Source organism: Crinia signifera, chromosome 3 (assembly GCF_055691185.1).
Source record: "Crinia signifera chromosome 3, ASM5569118v1, whole genome shotgun sequence".
Classification (NCBI taxonomy): Eukaryota; Metazoa; Chordata; class Amphibia; order Anura; family Myobatrachidae; genus Crinia; species Crinia signifera.
In genome coordinates this window covers 155,815,628-155,839,406 of record NC_139219.1, presented here as the reverse complement: position 1 = coordinate 155,839,406, position 23,779 = coordinate 155,815,628, and the positions used below count along the sequence as shown (strand labels likewise).

General features: G+C 43.3%; 1 protein-coding gene across 1 annotated transcript; it reads left to right on the top strand.

The window, feature by feature from the left end:
• The first annotated feature begins 1,040 nt into the window (after window positions 1–1,040).
• On the top strand, window positions 1,041–7,393 carry FABP7 (fatty acid binding protein 7). The gene is made up of 4 exons (XM_083176784.1): window positions 1,041–1,231; window positions 1,620–1,792; window positions 3,667–3,768; window positions 7,115–7,393. Exons 1-4 carry the CDS (start codon window positions 1,159–1,161, stop codon window positions 7,163–7,165), a joined length of 399 nt encoding a protein of 132 aa, XP_083032910.1. The 5' UTR covers window positions 1,041–1,158; the 3' UTR covers window positions 7,166–7,393.
• Window positions 7,394–23,779: the final 16,386 nt, after the last annotated feature.

Sequence of the window (23,779 nt, the reverse complement as noted above, 5' to 3'; positions counted from 1 at the left end):
CATTGTTACCTCTTTGTTTTGACAATCATATAGCAGCTTGGAAAAATGTATTATGGTGCATCTTAAGTTTTTACTTAAAAGCACATTTTTTTCCGTTTGATAGTGTCCCCATTAGTTATGCTACTGGTTCTTTTTAATTATTATATTTGATTTTTATGCCTGAGAGAATAAACATTTATTTTTCAATTCTTGTTGTCAACATAGTGTTAAATATAGAACACTGCAGTGATATACTACAGTAGGTAGAGCAAATGTTACGGCAAGATTCAGAATAAATAAAGCAGCTCATTGTTCTTCTGGAAAGGCATTGCAACAATTGGATTACATTCTCAAACTTGCTGTAGCCCTAGTATTTAATCACCATCCATGCTCCCACCCCCACCACCCGCTTAGCATTTGGGAATGAACTAGAGTAACCTCACATCACTCAGCATGAAATGAACTCGATTGCTGGGAAAAAAATCAGCTTCAGTTGCATATATAATCAAAGACAGTGTGTGTCCTCCACATTAGATATTGGATCAATAACATTTTAAAAGGTTTCTATGATATTAATTAGGTATACGTCTCTCTGTATGCAAGACACATGACTTGGAATATAAAAAGCAACCTCATTTGTTTCCTAATTAATAAGTTATCCTGTGTATTGTGTATATATGGCAATGTGGACTATAAGATAAGTTTGAAATTTAAATGGAAGTTTGGGGATTGTGCTACTACATATTATAGTGTACATATTCGAGGTTCATGTGACTTAATTCTTATGCTGTTTTCTACAGTATAAATGAATCATACACCTAATTTTGTGGCTCTGTCTACAGGGACTCATCTTAAAATAAGTCTTAAAAATTAAGCTTTTTTTTCTGATGTGACCTCTTGTAGAACGAGTTCAAGTGCACTGGGGTATGCCTTTATTTTCCTGACCCTTTGTCTGAGCCTGAAGATTTATCCAAACCACGCCCATTGCCAGTCTATTGGTGTGTAAGGCTGGATATGGTTGGACCCCTTTCTTCTTCCATATGCCCAGCCCCCATCACCAGTTGCAAGTCTCCCAATAAGTACAGCTCCCATGTAAAGCAGAACAGAGCATCTCTTAGACCGGAAAAAAAGCAGGATCATATTTATCTCTGTGCTCTGTTCCCTACATCCACTGATAAAATGGTAGATGCTTTCTGTGCCACCTGGAAACTCGTAGACAGCCAGAATTTTGATGAGTACATGAAATCACTGGGTATGTGCACATTCCGAAGCCTATATACCTGTGACGTGTACAGCATCTGTTCTAGATACTGGTAATGCACAGCATCTACTGAGCTGCAAGCCAGCAAACCTGCAGCACAGCTTTTCTAAACGCCTACAAATTGCAGACAGCAGACATTTAAATGTTTTAATTCCACTAACAGGATTAGGAACTATTCCAACCAGCAGATGACTTTACTACTTAGTGCCAACAAAGTAGGACTGCAATAGCATTTTAATATGATTTTACAAAGTTGTCATTTTTTTTATACACAGTTTTTATTTTCTAATGTTTGCAGCAGTCTTTTCACCAGGAGATGGGACACTATTTTAATTTACTTTTATGGCTGTTTATTTTCTATCTGTGCTGCTTTCTGCAGGTGTTGGCTTTGCTACCAGACAGGTGGGAAATGTGACAAAGCCAACAGTCATCATCAGCCAAGAAGGTGACAAAGTGGTGATCAGGACCCAGAGCACATTCAAGAATACAGAGATCAGCTTCAAGATAGGGGAGGAATTTGATGAAGCCACCGCTGATGACAGGAACTGCAAGGTGAGTGCTCACTAATAAGTAAATAGCTTTATGTGACACAAATGGTAAAATAGCATTTAAAAAAGAAAGTTGCCTGGTGTGCTCTGTTCCTTTAAACCACTGCAACCAAAGGTGTTATTTTTCCATTTGACATAATTGTCGAACTAAATGAGCTTTTAGGGTATTTTTATTGTAGAATAATAATAATAATGCTTGAAATATTAAAATGTTTAGTTTAAAATCAATTCTAGTTTATTGTCAACTTCCAATAATGTTTTTGTAATTTTACTGTCTAACACAGTGGTTCCCAAACTGTGTGCCTGCAGGGGTGCCTTGGGTTGGTGGACCAGGATCAATTTATATTATTTATGGTCAATGTACCAGGCTTGTGGCTGCCATCATAATTTATGTGGACAAACAGAAGCAAATCCTGTCCTTCACCAGATAACTGACATATAAACACAATGCACTTAATTTAATATTTTTTTTTCTGAATTTCTCAATAAGAAGCATTTGGCCTAGGGGTGCCTTGAAAATATTTTAATGCTCTAGGGTGCCATGATTCAAAAAATGTGGGATCCCCTGGTCTAACACAATGCAATAACTCAGTGGTCTCAAGCTCTGCCCTCTACCCCCCACGCAGGTCATGTTTTCCAGGTCACCCAGCAGGAGCATTGTGTATCACCAACTGTCACATTTTAAAAATCCACAAGTGACCTGAAAAAACACACACTGTGTGGGTTTCTGAGGAGGAGTCTGAGGACCTGTGCAATAACTTATTTTAGAACCGTTATTGTTACACATAATATGGACAGTTTGGAATGTTTTTGTAGAAATGCTTATGTTGTAGAATTGTTTTCACTGAATGAAAAACCTACGTAGTAAGTCTGCTCGAAGCATATACTTTGAAAGCTAGTCTGCTACTTTGTGATTGCCTCTGTGTTTGTGCATGTGTGAGAAAGAGATGTAGTTTCACTCGCTGCCATTAGATGGCAGTATTTTAGACACAGACAAATGGACACTAGACATATATATATATATATATATATATATATACTGTATATACTCGAGTATAAGTCGACCCGATCATAAGCTGAGGCACCTCATTTTATAACAAATAAATGGGAAAACTTATTGACTCAAGTGGGACCCTCACTCGAGTATAAGCCGAGGGGGTCTTTTTCAGCATAAAAAATGTTCTGAAAAAGTAGGCTTATACTCGAGAGTGTGTATGTATATATATATATATATATATTAATATCTACAATGTTTATTTTAGTTCATTTTTTGTCAATTGCTGGTGTCATGTAACAGTTTTTGCAACTATAATACAAAAAAAGTCTACCCTAACGATATCAAAATTATTGTTACATAAACATTTAACAGTTTTTGACTACTAATTTGCTAGAATTAATAACCATATAAAAATAGCTGAATAACTATAACTTTTTTGGGAAGGTGGCAATTATATATTTGCCTTGTACTCCCAGAATTACAAACAACCAATGAAACCGGATCTGTCCTGTCTCAGCTTTGCTACATTGGTAGCACTGTATGTTACAACCTGGGAAGTATTACTGCATGACATTAGTTGCATTAAGTGTGCTGCTTACCTGGCTTCAGTCTGTAAGACTAGTTCCCAAGGTTGATGCACACTGCTTTGTAATGACTACACTGCACACCTACAGTGTTTGTAGTTGTAGTCCAGTAGTTGTTTGCCGAGATGGCCATATTTAATGTGAAGCTGGGAATAGTTATTTCATTCTATCACTGAAAAATACGCAAGTGATAATATCTCACTTTTTTAAAATTGGTTGCAAATAAAGAATACAATATTAATTTAATGTAAGTTGGCCGTTTTATGTTTAACTTTCTCACATTACTGTCCCCAACAGTCATTGGTAACCCTAGATGGGGATAAGCTGATCCATGTGCAGAAGTGGGATGGTAAAGAAACCAAGTTTGTAAGAGAAATTAAAGATGAAAAAATGGTTATGGTAAGTAATTAGATAAGGAGATGGTGATAGCTCTAAACATGTATGAGTAGATTATTTGGTGACATGGAATTCATGCTATTTCCCAAGCAATTGTCCTTTGGTATAACTATATGCTTAATGTGGATCTCTGGAATAGATTATTTACATGTTGTCAAGCACCTCACAAACAGCAGGGTGCAATAAATCTGCATACAAAGATGATCCGTCTCTTAGAATTTAAGACTGTATGAATGGAAATATATTATGCTGATACTTAAGATGTATATAGGGTTTCCTATGCTTTGTGGATTCCAGATCACATACATGTTATACAGTACCTACTGTACTGTACTTTCTGCCTAAAGGCCCCATACACTATACGATTTTGGGACGATTTCATCCGATTTCGGCACTTTGGGCCGATAACCGGATGAAATCGCCCCAAAATCGCAGGTGTGTGATATATGATCCGATCCGATGCGCGGTCCCGTGCGCATCGGACCGGATCAGGGAGGTCGGACGGTCAGCACATAAGATCATCCGACCTCCCTGTATGCTATGCATATGCCTGCCCACCTGTCAGGCATATGCATGCAGACACCGGGGGGCGGGGGAGCACGGCGGGCAGACACACTGACCTGGCCGGCTGTGATAACAAATAGCAGCGGCAGTAGTGGGGGCGGGCGGCGGCAGTAGTGGGGGCGGGCGGCAGCTCACAAATAAGTTCCCGGCGGGTGCGGCGAGTGATGCTGACCTGGCCGGGCATGCTGTGATTACAAATAGCAGCGCTGCCGCTGCGGGACGGGACGCACAGTGGCGGCTATTAGATTTTCAAAATAGCTGTCAAATGACCGGCCGTTCTGTGATTGGCTGAGAGCTCTCAGCCAATCACAGAACGGCCGGTCATTTGACAGGTATTTTGAAAATCTAATAGCCACCACTTTGCGTCCCGTCCCGCAGCGGCAGCGCTACTATTTGTGACCACAGCATGCCGGCCAGGCACTACTGACGCCGCCCGCCCCCACTACTGCCGCTGCCCGCCCCCACTACTGCCGCTGCCCGCCCCAACTACTGCCGCTGCCCGTCCCACTGCTCCTCACCGCCCTGCAGCTCCCCATTTGTTTTACATGTGATAAATCGCAAGAGATTTAACACATGTAAAATCTGGCTCATCAAGTGCCAAATTTTATGTGAGCCTCCCGGGGAGCTGCCGGGCGGCTCACAGGAGAATTGGGTCCGACTTGTCCTAAGGACAAGTCGGCCTATTGTATGGGGGCCTTTAGTCCTTTTGATATATTAAATGAGAACAATTAAATGTTCAGATGCTCAGAAAAGCTTTTTTTTCTGCAGTCCACAAATTAGGTGTTTATATGAAGACTCATTAATATTAATTACAAGTAAAGCCAGATTAGGGAGCTGCCCACTGTGTAATAGAAGATAATGGATTTGTAACCCCTTACATATCCCAATTAGGCTAGAAGAGCAGCAGATTGTGATTATGATTGCCTTACTTAGACCACAATGAGATAATCACTTACTCAGTTATTATGTCAAGGCCGTCTGTTTTAAATGTCTGATGCAAATGTCTGAAGCAGCTGGTCTATAGGTTACACCATGCTGACTTAATGGGGAACAAAGCTGTCAGTTTGTTCTTCTTAAATTAACCATTTGAGTGCATACTTTGCTGTGAGAGATCCTCAAAATATCCGCTAAAAACGCCAGCGTCGCTCACAGCAACTGTTCTTTTAGTACAGGTCGAGTATCCCGTATCCGAGTATCCGTTATCCGAATTATTCCGAAATACGGACATTCCAGAAAGTGAAAAAAAAATTTTTTTTTGCTAAAAACTCACTGGGGACATTTGTAACAGCATCACTGGGGACATGATATGTAACTGGCACTATATATGTGCAAGACAATGATTGCTTGGCATTCAAATTCAGTGCTGAGATAGTACACACATTTTGTTTCACGTTTTGAAACCTTGTTTTTTGAACAATTAAAATATATTTGTGTGTATTTTATGTGGTAATAAAATATATTTGTGTGTATATTATGTGTTTATACAGCATACATGCAAGATACTTCAAAATACATCATTGAAATATTAAAATATTCCGAAATACGGAATAATCCGTTATCCAAAATTCTCCTGGTCCCGAGCATTTTGGATACGGGATACTCAACCTGTATTGATAAATATAAACACAGCCAAGTCAATTAAATGAAGTTTAGTTAAATATTGTACCCAAAAAAGAACAGTCGCTCTGAGCGATGCTGGCACTTTTGGTGGATATTTTGAGGACCTCTCACAGCAATGATGGCACCACTCAAAGGGTAAGGCTCACTGCTTATAGAAAATGCTGAAACTACTGTAACACATTGTGTTTATCTCTATTTAACCATATATAAAATAAAAGCTATATGTGGGTTCCAATAACATTGCATTATACAACCTCAACATTTAATGACATATATCCTGATTTAATATTCCTAATCTGTAACAATCTATACATTGACTAAAAAAGATACCAGATTAAATAAAAAGACAGCTGGTTCCATAAACAGATTATTAAAATGCACAAACTTATGCAACACTTTTATAGAAATCATAAATGTCAAACTGTTAATTACAGATGGAGCCCGACTCATTCAGCTGGGGGCTGGCGATACAATCGCCAGCCACCTCATTCCGATGCAGCTCCCGGCCGCCTACCATAGCCTCCCCGCCGGTCCCCGTTTTTCTCCGCCACCTTCTCACACCCCCTAACCCTGCTCGTCTCCCTGAAGCAGAGACATGCAGGGTTTCCGTTTCCCGCCGCCGAGTGACTGGGATGAGCATGCATGCGAGACACTCGCACATCCCCTTCAGATGGAGCGCCTCTCGCCAGCGGATGGAATCTGGCGAGTGCTGGAGCTGCATGAGAGGCACTCCATCTGTATGCTGTTAATTAAAAAATAAAACAATTGTGATTCTTCATTAGCTACTGTATAAGTGCACCAAAGAGATTAGATAAAAAAAATCATCCTGTGATCAAGTTAACTTGGGCTGCATAAATAGAAAAAATTCAGTTTATGTTTTTATGTTTTCAGATAAACACCACTACTAACATATATTACATAAAATATAATATAAATTAAACCTTAAATGATAAATTGACTTTACAGCTGCCTAAAGTAACGTGCGTAACTGTTGGAGCTTCCAGTTCTTTCCATTAACTTAGTTAACAAACCATATGTTCATCAAATTGCTTCAGAAGTTAAAATGGGGACTGATTAAGGTGTAGACAGAAGGGATGCAGAATTTTAGCATTTCAGTTTGGAAAACCAAGAATTGAAATAAATGTTTTCTTCTCTCTCTCTACAGACTCTAACCTTTGGTGACATTGTATCAGTCCGTCAGTATGAGAAGGCATAAACTCGGCCAACCTGTCTTGCTCACTCTTTATTACTAATGTCTTACATGCCATGTACAAACTGCACTGAAGATGACAGACCACTGCTGACATTATTTTGCCCTGCAATGAAAACCGTCTTCTGCATCTCTGATCTATGTACATTACCAAATTGATAACTTTGCATTTTCACTGATAATATCAATGTAACAGCTTTTTATTAAAATGGTAAAGGCCTGGATTTTTATTCATGATCTGACTTTTTTTTTTAATTCATAGACTCAGCAGAATGAGATTTGGTATATTGCTGCTATAGCTTGTGTTTGGGCGTTCAAGGGAAATCGGATGTAATACATCACAGGTTCCTTAAAAGCACCCACAATGTGCCGCTAATGGCTATGATTTCAATTTATCCTAGGTGCTGCACATATAGTACCACCACCGACTTCAATTTGATGCACATGGGAACATGCACAGGATCCAATCAGATGTCAAACACCATCGATTTGGCCACTTTTCATCTGATTTCTCGCACCAATCTGTTGGAATCGGATGAAAACAGGCCAATATGCACTATTGTATGGGGACCTTAACAGTTTGCAAACCTTTAAACCAAAGATTCGTTAGGTAAAAATTATAAAAATAGATACAGTTGCCAGTTAAGGTGTGTGTTCCACCCTACCAGGCTTACTGGCTTCAATTAAATGCAGTAAACAAATAAACACAAAAAATCCCTACAATCAGCAACATGCAAAGAAAATGTGTTGGGCAAGGGGGAGAGGTGTAAAGCTGGAGACAAGTGTGTTGAAGTTTGTCTGTGATATGGAAGTAATCAGCAAGCAGTGTGTGGTGTGACGCTATGGTATGTGAGATAAATGGGGGGTACTTATGTAGTATCTGGGCGTCCGATTTAGAAATCGGGTCGGATCGGGCGCATCGCATGCGACCATCGGATGCGATGCGATGACCCGATTTTTCCATAGGAATCAATGTTAAAATGGACTGAGTCCATTTTAACATGGAATTCAATGGGAAAAAGGGGTCCTTTTCATACCCCTACTATCCAAGTGGGCATGGAGTTGGATATAAACCTGTGGCGGGCGTAGCGAGCCACCGAGCCCGAAGCGTGGCGAGGGGACACAGAATACCGTCCCCTCGCTGGGCTCGCTTCGCTCGCCACGCTTCGGGCTCGGTGACTCGATACGCTCGCCACAGGTTTATATCCAACTCCATGCCCACTTGGATAGTAGGGGTATGAAAAGGACCCCTTTTTCCCATTGAATTCCATGTTAAAATGGACTCAGTCCATTTTAACATTGATTCCTATGGAAAAATCGGGTCATCGCATCGCATCCGATGGTCGCATGCGATGCGATATCGCATCTGATCTGATTGTATGCCTTAACTTAAGGCATACAATCTAAAAATCGGACGCCCAGATACTACATAAGTACCAAATGGGGTTTAGAGATAACTGCAATAGCATAACTAGATATTTGTAGGCCCCATACCAAAAGTTTGTAATGTCCCCAATGTACCCTCTTGTTGAAAAATACAGATGGAGCCATGGTTATCTGTAGCGCCGGTGTGCAGAGACGACCCGTCTTGGAGAGACACGGGTCTACTGCAATGAATGGGGAGCGCAAGCGTCTCACGCGCATTCATGCCTCATTTACGCTGCATGGAGCCTGGCGCTTTACATCATTAAGCCTAGCCCAAAATACCAGCAAAACCACAGCAATTACATGAGCCGGCCAGCCTGGGGAAAACTTTGCTTGGGTGGGAGGCGCCAGCTATATCATGCAGCATGCGAAGGCTGGGCGGAGGGGCTATGGCAGTGGAAGGGAGCTCTGTCCCCTACATACAGCACTGTGATTTTTATGATCATCATCCTACCAACTTCACTTGGAAGCAGGCAGGATGCAAGAGATCTATTCCTTGGGTATGCAGGGGCAACCCGAAAAAAACTAGGGGACTCTTTCAGCTTTCCTAGAGAATAGGCAAATATGGTACACACTGAACAATGCATACATAGTATGGTAAATTTTATCTTCACAATGTATATTGCATAGCCTTAAAGAACAAAAGACAAATATTCAGCTTTGGAGCCGCAATAAAATTTACACTAAAATAATATGCAATCATAAACAGGTTGGGTCAACCATACCCGTGTATTCCAAAAACGGAAATATTCCGAAAACCGTGTTTTTTCACAATATAATTTTTTTTTGTTGGGGAAGGGGTTTCCCCGCCCCTTCTTTCATACTTACCTCTTCCCGTGTGTCGACGGCTTCTTTCAGGATCCTCTTCAGTGGCATCTCCAGTCCCAGAGGTGCATTGCGCAAGGGTGTGGGCGTGCTAGTGATGTCACTGGGATGCCCACGCACTCAGACGGTTTCGGACTCTAAAGGTGCCCATAAACTTATCAGATATGGGACTGATATCACTTGATTCCAATGGACGGACTGAGATTGTGCCCAAATCGGATGTGCCTAACATCCAATGCCATTCGATAAATCCTATGGGCAGCTGTCAGCGGTACATGGTGGGTGCTTTTAGCACCTGTGATGTATCGCATCCGATCCCATTACAAATACCCCAGTGGACTGAACATGGGGCTTTATTCAGACTTGTATGATGGGCTGTAAATTCGCAGCCCTGTGGATTAGCCTTTGCTGTCTGCATGCAGGGTAATTGACACCCTGCGGCCATTTGGGTGGCGGTAACTCAGCGTTCTCTAGGAGTACCCTAGAAAATGCAGGTGTTGCCCGGACATTGGGAGGGAGGGCTGCTGACATCCTCAGTAGCCTACTTCTCCCCATGGCCTTTGCAGCGCTGAGTGAGTCTAGACATACTCTGCGCTGTCAACAGAAGGGAAAACCCTTTGATGGTGAGTGATTCCAAATGGTTTCCCCCTCATTTGCATGGCTGCGAATGCCCCAGGACAATCATGGGGCAGCATTTACCTGCCTGCTGGGCTCTGAAAACTCGAAGCCTAGAGAGAAGGTCTGAATCAGGCACATAGAGTAGATGTGAATGCTAGATATTCATTAAATAGGAATGTAAAATGTTGAAGGTAATACTCTATGATGAGTTTAGAATTCCTAATTACCGATTTTCCTTAAATAATATATTTCACTATAAATGTATTATCTAGGGCAGGGGTGGCCAAACCGGTCCTTGAGATCTACCAACGGTCCACGTCTTCCAAATCAACTAGCTGGCGCACAGCTGTAGTCATTACTAACCTCCTGTGCACGCAGGAGGAATTTCCGAGTACATAGAAACCCCCCTGGCAGCAGATGCTTTAGAGAAATTAGGCAGGGTGTCCTCCTCCTTACAAGGAGCTGGATGTGTGGCTGCTGGCTGCCTGTAGGGGGAGCAGCAGCATCACCGCACAGCTCCTCTCAGGCAAATCAAAGTGAAAGTGAAAAACGTGGATCAGAAAAAGAGTTGGGAGAGGTCTGTGTTTGTCACCACACTCACCAGTATACCCAGTGAGTCTGCAGCAGCCAGTTGGGTGTAACATATATTTTGGGGGTGAAGGAAGACCACTACTGTGAGTGGAGCTACATGATGTCCCAATTACTGCAGCAGTTTGTAATAATGGTTGAACAACATGTGTAAGGGGGGGGGGGGGGTTCCTGCTGAGTTTTATGTTAATGGTAAGAACCTATGCCGTGTGCATGTATATTGTGTGTGTGTGTGTATGATTTGTCCATGTATGTTGTGTGTGCATGTATACTGTGCAGTGGCGTATCTACATTTTTTTCTCCTCACTGCAGAAAAGTTCCTGGTGCGCTCCCCACTATATATATATATATATATATATATATATATATATATATATATAGATTTTTGCATGTGTGCGGCACTCCGACCTGGTGCTGTACAGGTAAATGAAGAATCCCGGTGCCCTCCGTGTGGTACACCTGCCGACTGCAGGTGCCTGTATTCAGTTTGCTGGGGGCGGCGGCACTCGGTCCGATTACGGAATAAATAGTCAGGAGACTGTGTAGGTAAACACCAACGTTTCAAACCCCCGTGGGTTCTTTATCAAGGTGAGCAAAAGACAACTTCACACAGTGAACAAACATACCTTTATACCGTGCACCTCCGTTCACGCTGACTCCCCGGCGTCCCGCCCGGCGCTGTAACATGACGTCATCCTGGATGGAAGCCGACGAGTCCCGCGAAGGGAATCCTGCATATACAAGTGCAATGTTAAAAAATAATAATAAATGAAACAAACCATTATGAGTGCTATGCTGTGCTTAAGAGTATCAAGTGTGGGACCAGCCCGCACCCATACATAGTAAAATTGCATATTAAATACGACATTTTATAAATACAAAAAAATGACATTTAAGTGTAAGTGAAACATATATAAAAAAATGATAAAATGAATGGAACACTTCTGCATTGCGGATTAATGACATATCCGCTGGACCATCGGGATTTGTCTAGTGCTGTAACAATCCCTGTAAAATTTGAGGTTAAAGGAAACACAATAACCCGTGGTGGACATTTAACAATGGGCTATGTTCAATTGCTGGTCAACAGACTGTGTCGACACCCAACTGATATTAAAGTGCGGTCGGCATGTGGATGAACACAGTCGACACGCACCAAGTAGATAACTCCTGCTGATACCATTATACCCAATTATGCAAAAAGAATTTTTTACAAAAAATGTGACAGTCCAGAGTGCTCATTGAGCCCTCTGGGAGATAATGTATCTAAGCGGAAAATCCAACGGCTCTCCGCTCTGTTTAGCATTAAGCCTCTATTTCCCCCCCGTTTTAGTGGGGGAATTTGCTCAATGATTCTGTACCTCAAGACCGATATTGCATGCCTGGCTTGTGCAAAATGCCTGGCTACAGGCTGATCACTTGTACCTGACAAAAGGGCATGTTTGATTGCTGACCTGTGGGCAGCGGCTCTCTCTTTGAATGGCCGGATTGTTTTGCCCACATAATGTTGGCCACAAGGACAACTGATCAAATAGACAACGTGGTCCGAATGACAAGACACACGCTGCCTAATTTTGAACGGCTTCCCTGAGTAGGGATGCCTAAAGGTGTCTCCCACTGTCATGTGGCTACATGTGGCACAGCCCGTACATTTAAAGCATCCTGGTTTGGGGGTGCCTAAAAACGTAGATCTTGATGGGCCCATGTTGTCAGTGATGTCGTTTTTTACTAGGTAATCTTTTAGATTTTTCCCTTTGGTGTATGCACACATCAATTTGGAATTTTGAAGGGACCGCAACGATGGCTCTGTGCGGATAATAGGCCAATATGATTTGGCCATTTTATTGATGGCATGACTCCTGGGGTGAAATGAATTAACCCAAATGAAATGGTCCCCCTTCTTCCGACTGGAAGGAGACAGGGCTTGTTCCCTGGACATGGACAGCACCCTCTGTTTAGATTTAAGCAAATCCACTGTTTTGTACCCCCGGATTTTAAATTTATCAACCATGGCAGATAACGTTGTGTCCAATTCCTCAGAGTTGCTGACAATCCGTCTTGCCCGCAACATCTGGGAAAAGGGGAGCCCAGCTTTGAGGGGAGTGGGATGATGGCTGGTAGCCATAAGCAAGTTGTTACGGTCTGTAGGTTTACAGTATAAGGCCGTGGAAATGACGCCCCCCTGGTTCCTAATCTCCACGTCCAAATACTGTATGCTCTCTTGGCTCATAGTGAAGGTCAATTTAACTGGCGATGTTGAGGCATTATGTTTAGAGATAAGCTGCTCAAGGAGCTCACGGGGACCTGACCACAAGATCAGCAGGTCATCTATGTACCGTGTGTACAGCACCAGATGCCTGCTGATCTCGGGGTCCTCAAGAAATAACCTCTGTTCCACTTGGAACATGTAGCTGTTGGCTAGCGACGGGGCCACAGAGGACCCCATCGCACACCCGCAGCGCTGTAAATAAAATTTGTTATTAGACATAAAGAAATTTCTTTTAAGCGTCAACTCAAGCAATTGTACAAATAAGTCTATGTCTGGGCCTCTATATAGGGGATTGTCTGTTATCAACGATCGGACCGCCGCGAGCCCCCCCTCGTGTGGGATACAAGTGTAGAGGCTCGCGACGTCCACCGTGCACAAGAGACACCCCTGGGGTAACTGCCCAAGTTGTTGTAATTTAAGAAGTAGACTATTAGTGTCCTTTAAATAAGTAGACATCCCCTGGACGCAGGGCTGTAAGAAACTGTCCAAAAAAATGGATACGGGTTGGTAAAGTGACCCACGGGCCGAGATGATGGGTCGGCCCGGTGGGTTCCTGGCATTTTTATGCACTTTGGGAATCGTGTATAACAGTGGAACCACTGGAAAATCCGTGGTTAGTGCTGTTTGGATGTTGGCATCTATGAGTCCATGTTTAACACCTTCCGCCAAGATGCCGTCCAATTCACGCTTATATTCAATGGACGGGTCCTTACAGAGCAGTGTGTATACATTGACATCTGCTAATTGTCCAGCGATTTCCCGTAGATAGTCTGAGGCATTTTGAATGACTAATCCGCCCCCCTTGTCTGCAGGGCGGATAGTTATGGAGGTATCAGAGCTGAGTGTTTTCAGAGCCTTCCACTCTGATGTAGAAAAGTTGGAATTAATGTCCATCGGAGATGACAAGATTGTGGCGGTGTCCTGTTCAATAAGTCTATTGAAAGTCTTAATTGAAGGGTTCACTGACATAGGTTCAAATTTGGATTTCTTTCGGATAGCTGTAGGTAGAGGTTCCGTTGCAGGTGTCACTGTTTCTTTATCCTGGAAATGCTCTTTTAATTTTAAAAGGCGATTCAATTTGAATTGTTCGATCTTGATCAAAAATGGATCCGCTTTATTTGTCGGAATGAAGTTTAACCCTTTAAGGAGTACTTTTTCTTCATCCTTGGTAAGGGGACGAGATGACAAATTGAAAATGGGCTCAATTACTTTTTGACAGGAGGTTTGGTTTGTCTTTTTTGACCTTTGGTTTTGGCCTCCACGGCGGGTAAAACTTCTCCGCTGCGGGCCAGTTGGTTGCGAGTGCGCACCCCACCTAGTGTGCGGCCTCGGGAGTTTTTTGGACCCTCGAATTCACTAGCCGAGGACCCATCATCCCGGGATGACTCTGTGTCTCTAATATTGCGTGCAAAACGGTGTGTGTTTTTGCGCCTGTAAGGTCTAGGCTGGTTGTCCCCTCCTGTGAGCCACGGATATACCAGATGTTTTTCATAGTCGTTGTTAACGCGTTCCTTTTTGTTCTTTTTGTATGCTATTAGATCTTTTTTGTATTTATCAAGTTGGCCAGCCAATCTTTCCATCCAATTGGTGCCAGCATCTCCCAATAATGTGGGTGAATGGATGTGCTCAAAAGCTGCAATCTTCTCCCTTGTAATAGCGAGCTCCCTAGTAACTTCTTCTATGACTAACAGCATAAGATCGAAAGAGCATTTATTCAATATAGAGGTCCATGTCCTGCAAAACGGAATGCTGTATCGTCCCAAAGTGGGGACATTCTTGATACGGAAAACCCTAGGGATCTTTTTGTCCCTTATGTAATCAGAAAGTGTCAACCCATGATAGAAAAAATCGGTTTCTCTCCTTCTCAAATTCAATAGGTCATGATAAAGTTGTATATTGTCAGGGGTAGATGTTCCTGCTGCCACGTCCTCCTTAAACAGTAATTTGTCGTAATCTGTATCCGAGTAACTAAACGTAGCTCCCAGAGTCAGTTCCACTCGGGATTGTGCTCCAGCTGCAAAATCTGCAGAAATAGATGAACCGTCCATGCTTAAAGGATCCATGTGGAAATAGTGAGGGTGAGACCACCACCAGTGTGTCCCCCTCTCCAAGCAACTTGGTACAAAGCAGGACTTGTGGTCAAATGGACAAAAAAGGTAGTAGATAAAAATCAATAAGAATAGCATTGGGTGCCCGCAACGTTTATCAAGCTATGGCAGGCTTGAACAATGTAGATTTTTGCATGTGTGCGGCACTCCGACCTGGTGCTGTACAGGTAAATGAAGAATCCCGGTGCCCTCCGTGTGGTACACCTGCCGACTGCAGGTGCCTGTATTCAGTTTGCTGGGGGCGGCGGCACTCGGTCCGATTACGGAATAAATAGTCAGGAGACTGTGTAGGTAAACACCAACGTTTCAAACCCCCGTGGGTTCTTTATCAAGGTGAGCAAAAGACAACTTCACACAGTGAACAAACATACCTTTATACCGTGCACCTCCGTTCACGCTGACTCCCCGGCGTCCCGCCCGGCGCTGTAACATGACGTCATCCTGGATGGAAGCCGACGAGTCCCGCGAAGGGAATCCTGCATATACAAGTGCAATGTTAAAAAATAATAATAAATGAAACAAACCATTATGAGTGCTATGCTGTGCTTAAGAGTATCAAGTGTGGGACCAGCCCACACCCATACATAGTAAAATTGCATATTAAATACGACATTTTATAAATACAAAAAAATGACATTTAAGTGTAAGTGAAACATATATAAAAAAATGATAAAATGAATGGAACACTTCTGCATTGCGGATTAATGACATATCCGCTGGACCATCGGGATTTGTCTAGTGCTGTAACAATCCCTGTAAAATTTGAGGTTAAAGGAAACACAATAACCCGTGGTGGACATTTAACAATGGGCTATGTTCAATTGCTGGTCAACAGACTGTGTCGACACCCAACTGATATTAAAGTGCGGTCGGCATGTGGATGAACACAGTCGACACGCACCGGCTTCCATCCAGGATGACGTCATGTTACAGCCCCGGGCGGGACGCCGGGGAGTCAGCGTGAACGGAGGTGCACGGTATAAAGGTATGTTTGTTCACTGTGTGAAGTTGTCTTTTGCTCACCTTGATAAAGAACCCACGGGGGTTTGAAACGTTGGTGTTTACCTACACAGTCTCCTGACTATTTATTCCGTAATCGGACCGAGTGCCGCCGCCCCCAGCAAACTGAATACAGGCACCTGCAGTCGGCAGGTGTACCACACGGAGGGCACCGGGATTCTTCATTTACAGTACCTGTACAGCACCAGGTCGGAGTGCCGCACACATGCAAAAATCTACATTGTTCAAGCCTGCCATAGCTTGATAAACGTTGCGGGCACCCAATGCTATTCTTATTGATTTTTATCTACTACCTTTTTTGTCCATTTGACCACAAGTCCTGCTTTGTACCAAGTTGCTTGGAGAGGGGGACACACTGGTGGTGGTCTCACCCTCACTATTTCCACATGGATCCTTTAAGCATGGACGGTTCATCTATTTCTGCAGATTTTGCAGCTGGAGCACAATCCCGAGTGGAACTGACTCTGGGAGCTACGTTTAGTTACTCGGATACAGATTACGACAAATTACTGTTTAAGGAGGACGTGGCAGCAGGAACATCTACCCCTGACAATATACAACTTTATCATGACCTATTGAATTTGAGAAGGAGAGAAACCGATTTTTTCTATCATGGGTTGACACTTTCTGATTACATAAAGGACAAAAAGATCCCTAGGGTTTTCCGTATCAAGAATGTCCCCACTTTGGGACGATACAGCATTCCGTTTTGCAGGACATGGACCTCTATATTGAATAAATGCTCTTTCGATCTTATGCTGTTAGTCATAGAAGAAGTTACTAGGGAGCTCGCTATTACAAGGGAGAAGATTGCAGCTTTTGAGCACATCCATTCACCCACATTATTGGGAGATGCTGGCACCAATTGGATGGAAAGATTGGCTGGCCAACTTGATAAATACAAAAAAGATCTAATAGCATACAAAAAGAACAAAAAGGAACGCGTTACCAACGACTATGAAAAACATCTGGTATATCCGTGGCTCACAGGAGGGGACAACCAGCCTAGACCTTACAGGCGCAAAAACACACACCGTTTTGCACGCAATATTAGAGACACAGAGTCATCCCGGGATGATGGGTCCTCGGCTAGTGAATTCGAGGGTCCAAAAAACTCCCGAGGCCGCACCCTAGGTGGGGTGCGCACTCGCAACCAACTGGCCCGCAGCGGAGAAGTTTTACCCGCCGTGGAGGCCAAAACCAAAGGTCAAAAAAGACAAACCAAACCTCCTGTCAAAAAGTAATTGAGCCCATTTTCAATTTGTCATCTCGTCCCCTTACCAAGGATGAAGAAAAAGTACTCCTTAAAGGGTTAAACTTCATTCCGACAAATAAAGCGGATCCATTTTTGATCAAGATCGAACAATTCAAATTGAATCGCCTTTTAAAATTAAAAGAGCATTTCCAGGATAAAGAAACAGTGACACCTGCAACGGAACCTCTACCTACAGCTATCCGAAAGAAATCCAAATTTGAACCTATGTCAGTGAACCCTTCAATTAAGACTTTCAATAGACTTATTGAACAGGACACCGCCACAATCTTGTCATCTCCGATGGACATTAATTCCAACTTTTCTACATCAGAGTGGAAGGCTCTGAAAACACTCAGCTCTGATACCTCCATAACTATCCGCCCTGCAGACAAGGGGGGCGGATTAGTCATTCAAAATGCCTCAGACTATCTACGGGAAATCGCTGGACAATTAGCAGATGTCAATGTATACACACTGCTCTGTAAGGACCCGTCCATTGAATATAAGCGTGAATTGGACGGCATCTTGGCGGAAGGTGTTAAACATGGACTCATAGATGCCAACATCCAAACAGCACTAACCACGGATTTTCCAGTGGTTCCACTGTTATACACGATTCCCAAAGTGCATAAAAATGCCAGGAACCCACCGGGCCGACCCATCATCTCGGCCCGTGGGTCACTTTACCAACCCGTATCCATTTTTTTGGACAGTTTCTTACAGCCCTGCGTCCAGGGGATGTCTACTTATTTAAAGGACACTAATAGTCTACTTCTTAAATTACAACAACTTGGGCAGTTACCCCAGGGGTGTCTCTTGTGCACGGTGGACGTCGCGAGCCTCTACACTTGTATCCCACACGAGGGGGGGCTCGCGGCGGTCCGATCGTTGATAACAGACAATCCCCTATATAGAGGCCCAGACATAGACTTATTTGTACAATTGCTTGAGTTGACGCTTAAAAGAAATTTCTTTATGTCTAATAACAAATTTTATTTACAGCGCTGCGGGTGTGCGATGGGGTCCTCTGTGGCCCCGTCGCTAGCCAACAGCTACATGTTCCAAGTGGAACAGAGGTTATTTCTTGAGGACCCCGAGATCAGCAGGCATCTGGTGCTGTACACACGGTACATAGATGACCTGCTGATCTTGTGGTCAGGTCCCCGTGAGCTCCTTGAGCAGCTTATCTCTAAACATAATGCCTCAACATCGCCAGTTAAATTGACCTTCACTATGAGCCAAGAGAGCATACAGTATTTGGACGTGGAGATTAGGAACCAGGGGGGCGTCATTTCCACGGCCTTATACTGTAAACCTACAGACCGTAACAACTTGCTTATGGCTACCAGCCATCATCCCACTCCCCTCAAAGCTGGGCTCCCCTTTTCCCAGATGTTGCGGGCAAGACGGATTGTCAGCAACTCTGAGGAATTGGACACAACGTTATCTGCCATGGTTGATAAATTTAAAATCCGGGGGTACAAAACAGTGGATTTGCTTAAATCTAAACAGAGGGTGCTGTCCATGTCCAGGGAACAAGCCCTGTCTCCTTCCAGTCGGAAGAAGGGGGACCATTTCATTTGGGTTAATTCATTTCACCCCAGGAGTCATGCCATCAATAAAATGGCCAAATCATATTGGCCTATTATCCGCACAGAGCCATCGTTGCGGTCCCTTCAAAATTCCAAATTGATGTGTGCATACACCAAAGGGAAAAATCTAAAAGATTACCTAGTAAAAAACGACATCACTGACAACATGGGCCCATCAAGATCTACGTTTTTAGGCACCCCCAAACCAGGATGCTTTAAATGTACGGGCTGTGCCACATGTAGCCACATGACAGTGGGAGACACCTTTAGGCATCCCTACTCAGGGAAGCCGTTCAAAATTAGGCAGCGTGTGTCTTGTCATTCGGACCACGTTGTCTATTTGATCAGTTGTCCTTGTGGCCAACATTATGTGGGCAAAACAATCCGGCCATTCAAAGAGAGAGCCGCTGCCCACAGGTCAGCAATCAAACATGCCCTTTTGTCAGGTACAAGTGATCAGCCTGTAGCCAGGCATTTTGCACAAGCCAGGCATGCAATATCGGTCTTGAGGTACAGAATCATTGAGCAAATTCCCCCACTAAAACGGGGGGTGAAATAGAGGCTTAATGCTAAACAGAGAGGAGAGCCGTTGGATTTTCCGCTTAGATACATTATCTCCCAGAGGGCTCAATGAGCACTCTGGACTGTCACATTTTTTGTAAAAAATTCTTTTTGCATAATTGGGTATAATGGTATCAGCAGGAGTTATCTACTTGGTGCGTGTCGACTGTGTTCATCCACATGCCGACCGCACTTTAATATCAGTTGGGTGTCGACACAGTCTGTTGACCAGCAATTGAACATAGCCCATTGTTAAATGTCCACCACGGGTTATTGTGTTTCCTTTAACCTCAAATTTTACAGGGATTGTTACAGCACTAGACAAATCCCGATGGTCCAGCGGATATGTCATTAATCCGCAATGCAGAAGTGTTCCATTCATTTTATCATTTTTTTATATATGTTTCACTTACACTTAAATGTCATTTTTTTGTATTTATAAAATGTCGTATTTAATATGCAATTTTACTATGTATGGGTGCGGGCTGGTCCCACACTTGATACTCTTAAGCACAGAATAGCACTCATAATGGTTTGTTTCATTTATTATTATTTTTTAACATTGCACTTGTATATGCAGGATTCCCTTCGCGGGACTCGTCGGCTTCCATCCAGGATGACGTCATGTTACAGCGCCGGGCGGGACGCCGGGGAGTCAGCGTGAACGGAGGTGCACGGTATAAAGGTATGTTTGTTCACTGTGTGAAGTTGTCTTTTGCTCACCTTGATAAAGAACCCACGGGGGTTTGAAACGTTGGTGTTTACCTACACAGTCTCCTGACTATTTATTCCGTAATCGGACCGAGTGCCGCCGCCCCCAGCAAACTATATATATATATATATATATATATATAGTGAAGTAAGAAACAGGCGTCACTCGGAGGTCTTTTCAAATACGTGTATTCAAGCAGAAAGGCTTAACGTTTCGGAGCAAAGCTCCTTTGTCAAAAGCGTGCGGTGAGGTATTCTCGTATTTATTTATAAAGACTTAAACCACTGTTGTTGGTTCATTTATTTTGCATCATCGCGCTGAGTGCCGCACCTACACCAGACTTTGTAACCTCATTTGTGCGGGCACCAGCCCAAGCTAAAAAACATCATTGGGAGTGCCGGACCTTCGGATACTATATATATATATATATATATATATATATATATATATATATATACACACACACAAACATAAACACAGATCAGCTCCACACATAAACACAGATCAGCTCACCCCAACGCAGCCATGGGATATGCTGCTGCTGCAGGTGGGAGGCAGCGCCGGAGCTCTGTACTGCTCCTGCTGTCTGACATGGTGCTGCTGCCAGTTCTGTGTCCCGAGGCCGGGGACACACAATGCTGCTACAGGTGCTGGGTCTAGCAACAAGTCCAGGGATATACACAGTCCCCCCGTAGCTGGCTGACTTGGGATAGCCAATGGCAGGCGGGGGGCGGGGTGAGGCCTCAAGGAAAGCGAGCTGAGCCACCACTGTCTCTCACCTATTATCTCCCCGCTGTGTCCATCCCTGGCAATAGCTCCCGCAGACCTCCGGCGCCCGGGGGCTATGGAGCGATAGTTACACCACTGATACTGCGTATATGTGTGTGTGTATGCTGTGTGCAAGTATACTGTCTGTGTATATCTAAAGTATGCTGTGTACATGTTTACTATATATATATATATATATATATATATATATATTAAGTTGTGGGTGGTCTGGCACTCCGCCCATCCTTGCAGTTGCTCCAGTGCATTTAGCAATGAAAGGATTGGAGCTGTAGTGGTAGCTGCGGCACATCAGAGACTGGTCATATGTTGAAAAAGTTTTTTAATAAACTAAACACTCAAAAGGCTCTTATACATATACACACACACAGGACCGGACTAGCCATCTGGCACTTCTGGCAAATACCGGAGGGGCCGATGGCCAGGTGGGCTGATTTTCCTCTGGAGGTTTAAGCACCACCTCAAGATCAGTGCACAGAGAGAGCTTCTGGACTCGTGGTGGGTCCAGCGTCTGTCTCTTTGTGCCGCGCGGGTCCAGAAGAGAGGGGGCATCACATGTAGCTATTCCTCTCTCTCCTGCATGCTAAGATCAGCAGCACACGCATGCCTGTGCACTGGTACGAATATAGTCGCACGCGTGCACAAAGGCAAGGCCCGATTTGGTGACCCAGTCCGTCACTGTGTGTGTGTACATACATACATACATACCTACCTACACACACGCACACTGACAGAACCCCTCCATGAAATTCCTGCATTTGCCCCTGCTAACTGTCACACTTGCAAATCCACTGCATTCATTCCTACTACAGATCCACAGGTTGCTTGAAAAACATGAACTGTTGTCAGATCTTGAGGACAGGTTTGGCCACCCCTGGGGCAAAAAGCTGTTACTCTTATTACTCTAAGCTCATATCTCTTAATATTCTCATTTTCCACATTTCATTAATTATTGGACTTGCACCTAATAGAGTTAGTGACATAACTTACTACATTGATTGTACATTAATATAATTATGCGTACAACAATTTGAGGTTAATGACATTTGCAATAAAATAAAGTGCCATTACCTTAACATTATATGGTAATAGCAAGTGATCATAGGCAAATCTAGAAATATGGTAATGGATGGTCCCAGATCCAAATACTAAAGCAGGTTGGACCTGAAAAGGGGGCATGGCCTCCTGGAAAGGAGGCGTGTCATCACAAAAAGGGGAGTGGTATTGCTTTTTGGAGTTTGAGTTGAGTTACAACAGGTTTCTGAAATGTCAGATCATGTGTAAGAGGCCTTAAATGAGACATGTGAAACCATAAGGTTTTTTGTCAATGGAATTTCATAGCTTTTTTAAATTTATTTTTTAACTCAGAAATGTAACATTTCACTGTAAGAATAAATATTGGATTTTTTAAAATGTTTAATGGAAATGTTTGTATAACATCACTGTTTTGTGCAAAATGCTAAATATATTTTTATTTACCAAACAGAATTTTTATACTTTAACTTAGGTCAAACTACTCTGTTGCCTTAAAAAAAAAAAAACAGGAACAATATCAACATATAAATTCCAATTTTTTACGCTTTATGCTTTTGTCTTCATATTTTACTGGGATTGGGATTCAATTGGGATTCCAATTAAATAGGGAACTGTATTGGGACAACACACAGGGTGCACTGACTGTAGTGGGGGAAAGCAACACATAGGGCCTTATTCTGGTCTGTGCGTACTTTCCTGCACTCTTTCGGATGGCGTTTTTTAGCCGTCTGCGCATGCGTGGGCAACGCTATGCGCATGTGCCACGCAAGGTCTCCGTACTTGTTCTCACCAATACCGTACAGAAATGTGCACCGCATTCACTTGGGAAATATGGGTGTATTATGGGCGTCATTCGGAACTACACAGGGGCGCAGATTCAAAGTGGGCTAAACTTGGCGTAAACATGGGCGTGCACGAGGGAGTGCACTAATTCTGGTACGCGTACATTCGGACAGCACACCGAATGCACGCAAACAAAAAGGCAGGAAACATGCAGTCTTCATAAGCAAGTATTGCTAGGCATTCGGAACGCCCAATCACTACGGGCGCACCTCAACCAATTTCAGCTGAACACAATACAATCCACTACTTTGCTCATTACTCATTAATTACACTCTTCTCATTGCTTCAATTGGAAACCTTGTAGCTTAAATGGACTAACACACAAATATATGCTCAAAGCACGGCAGCATTTTTGACACACATTTACAATGCAAGCAATGGACAGAACTTCCTAGCACTAATAGAAATAGACATGTCACTTGTACATTTACCAATAAAGCCACACATTTGGGGATCAAAATATAAATTTATTACACTAACGTCAAACACAAAAAGGAAAAAACATGTTTTAGGACACATGCAACAAATTAAAGGTACCATACCAGGAATGTTGGCAAAAAAATAAATATATAACAAGGTATTAATTACATACATAGCCACAGCAGAATCATTAGGAACACATCAGGTGGCTTCACAACAAAAGTATACCACCAACACTTCAAGTACAGCAGACAGTAATGGCAGCCAAAAGAGGCCAACAGAGGAACCAAACACAGCATTCGAACCGAGGGCAAATGTGGGTACCCTGTGCAGGGGATTGGTTTGCACACAGGAGGCTGACACACACACAGCAAAATGAAAGATTTGGGAAGACATAAGGGTGGAGATTAATGTGGACACAAGTTCATGTGCGGTGCTTTTTCGCCTTGGAAGTGCCCTTGCCATGTGCAGCAGCAGCTCCTCGCCCATGGCCACGTTGGGATGGTGGGGCAGGTGGGGCAGATGATGGCAAAGGGGATGATGCTCTTCCCCTTCTGCCAGAA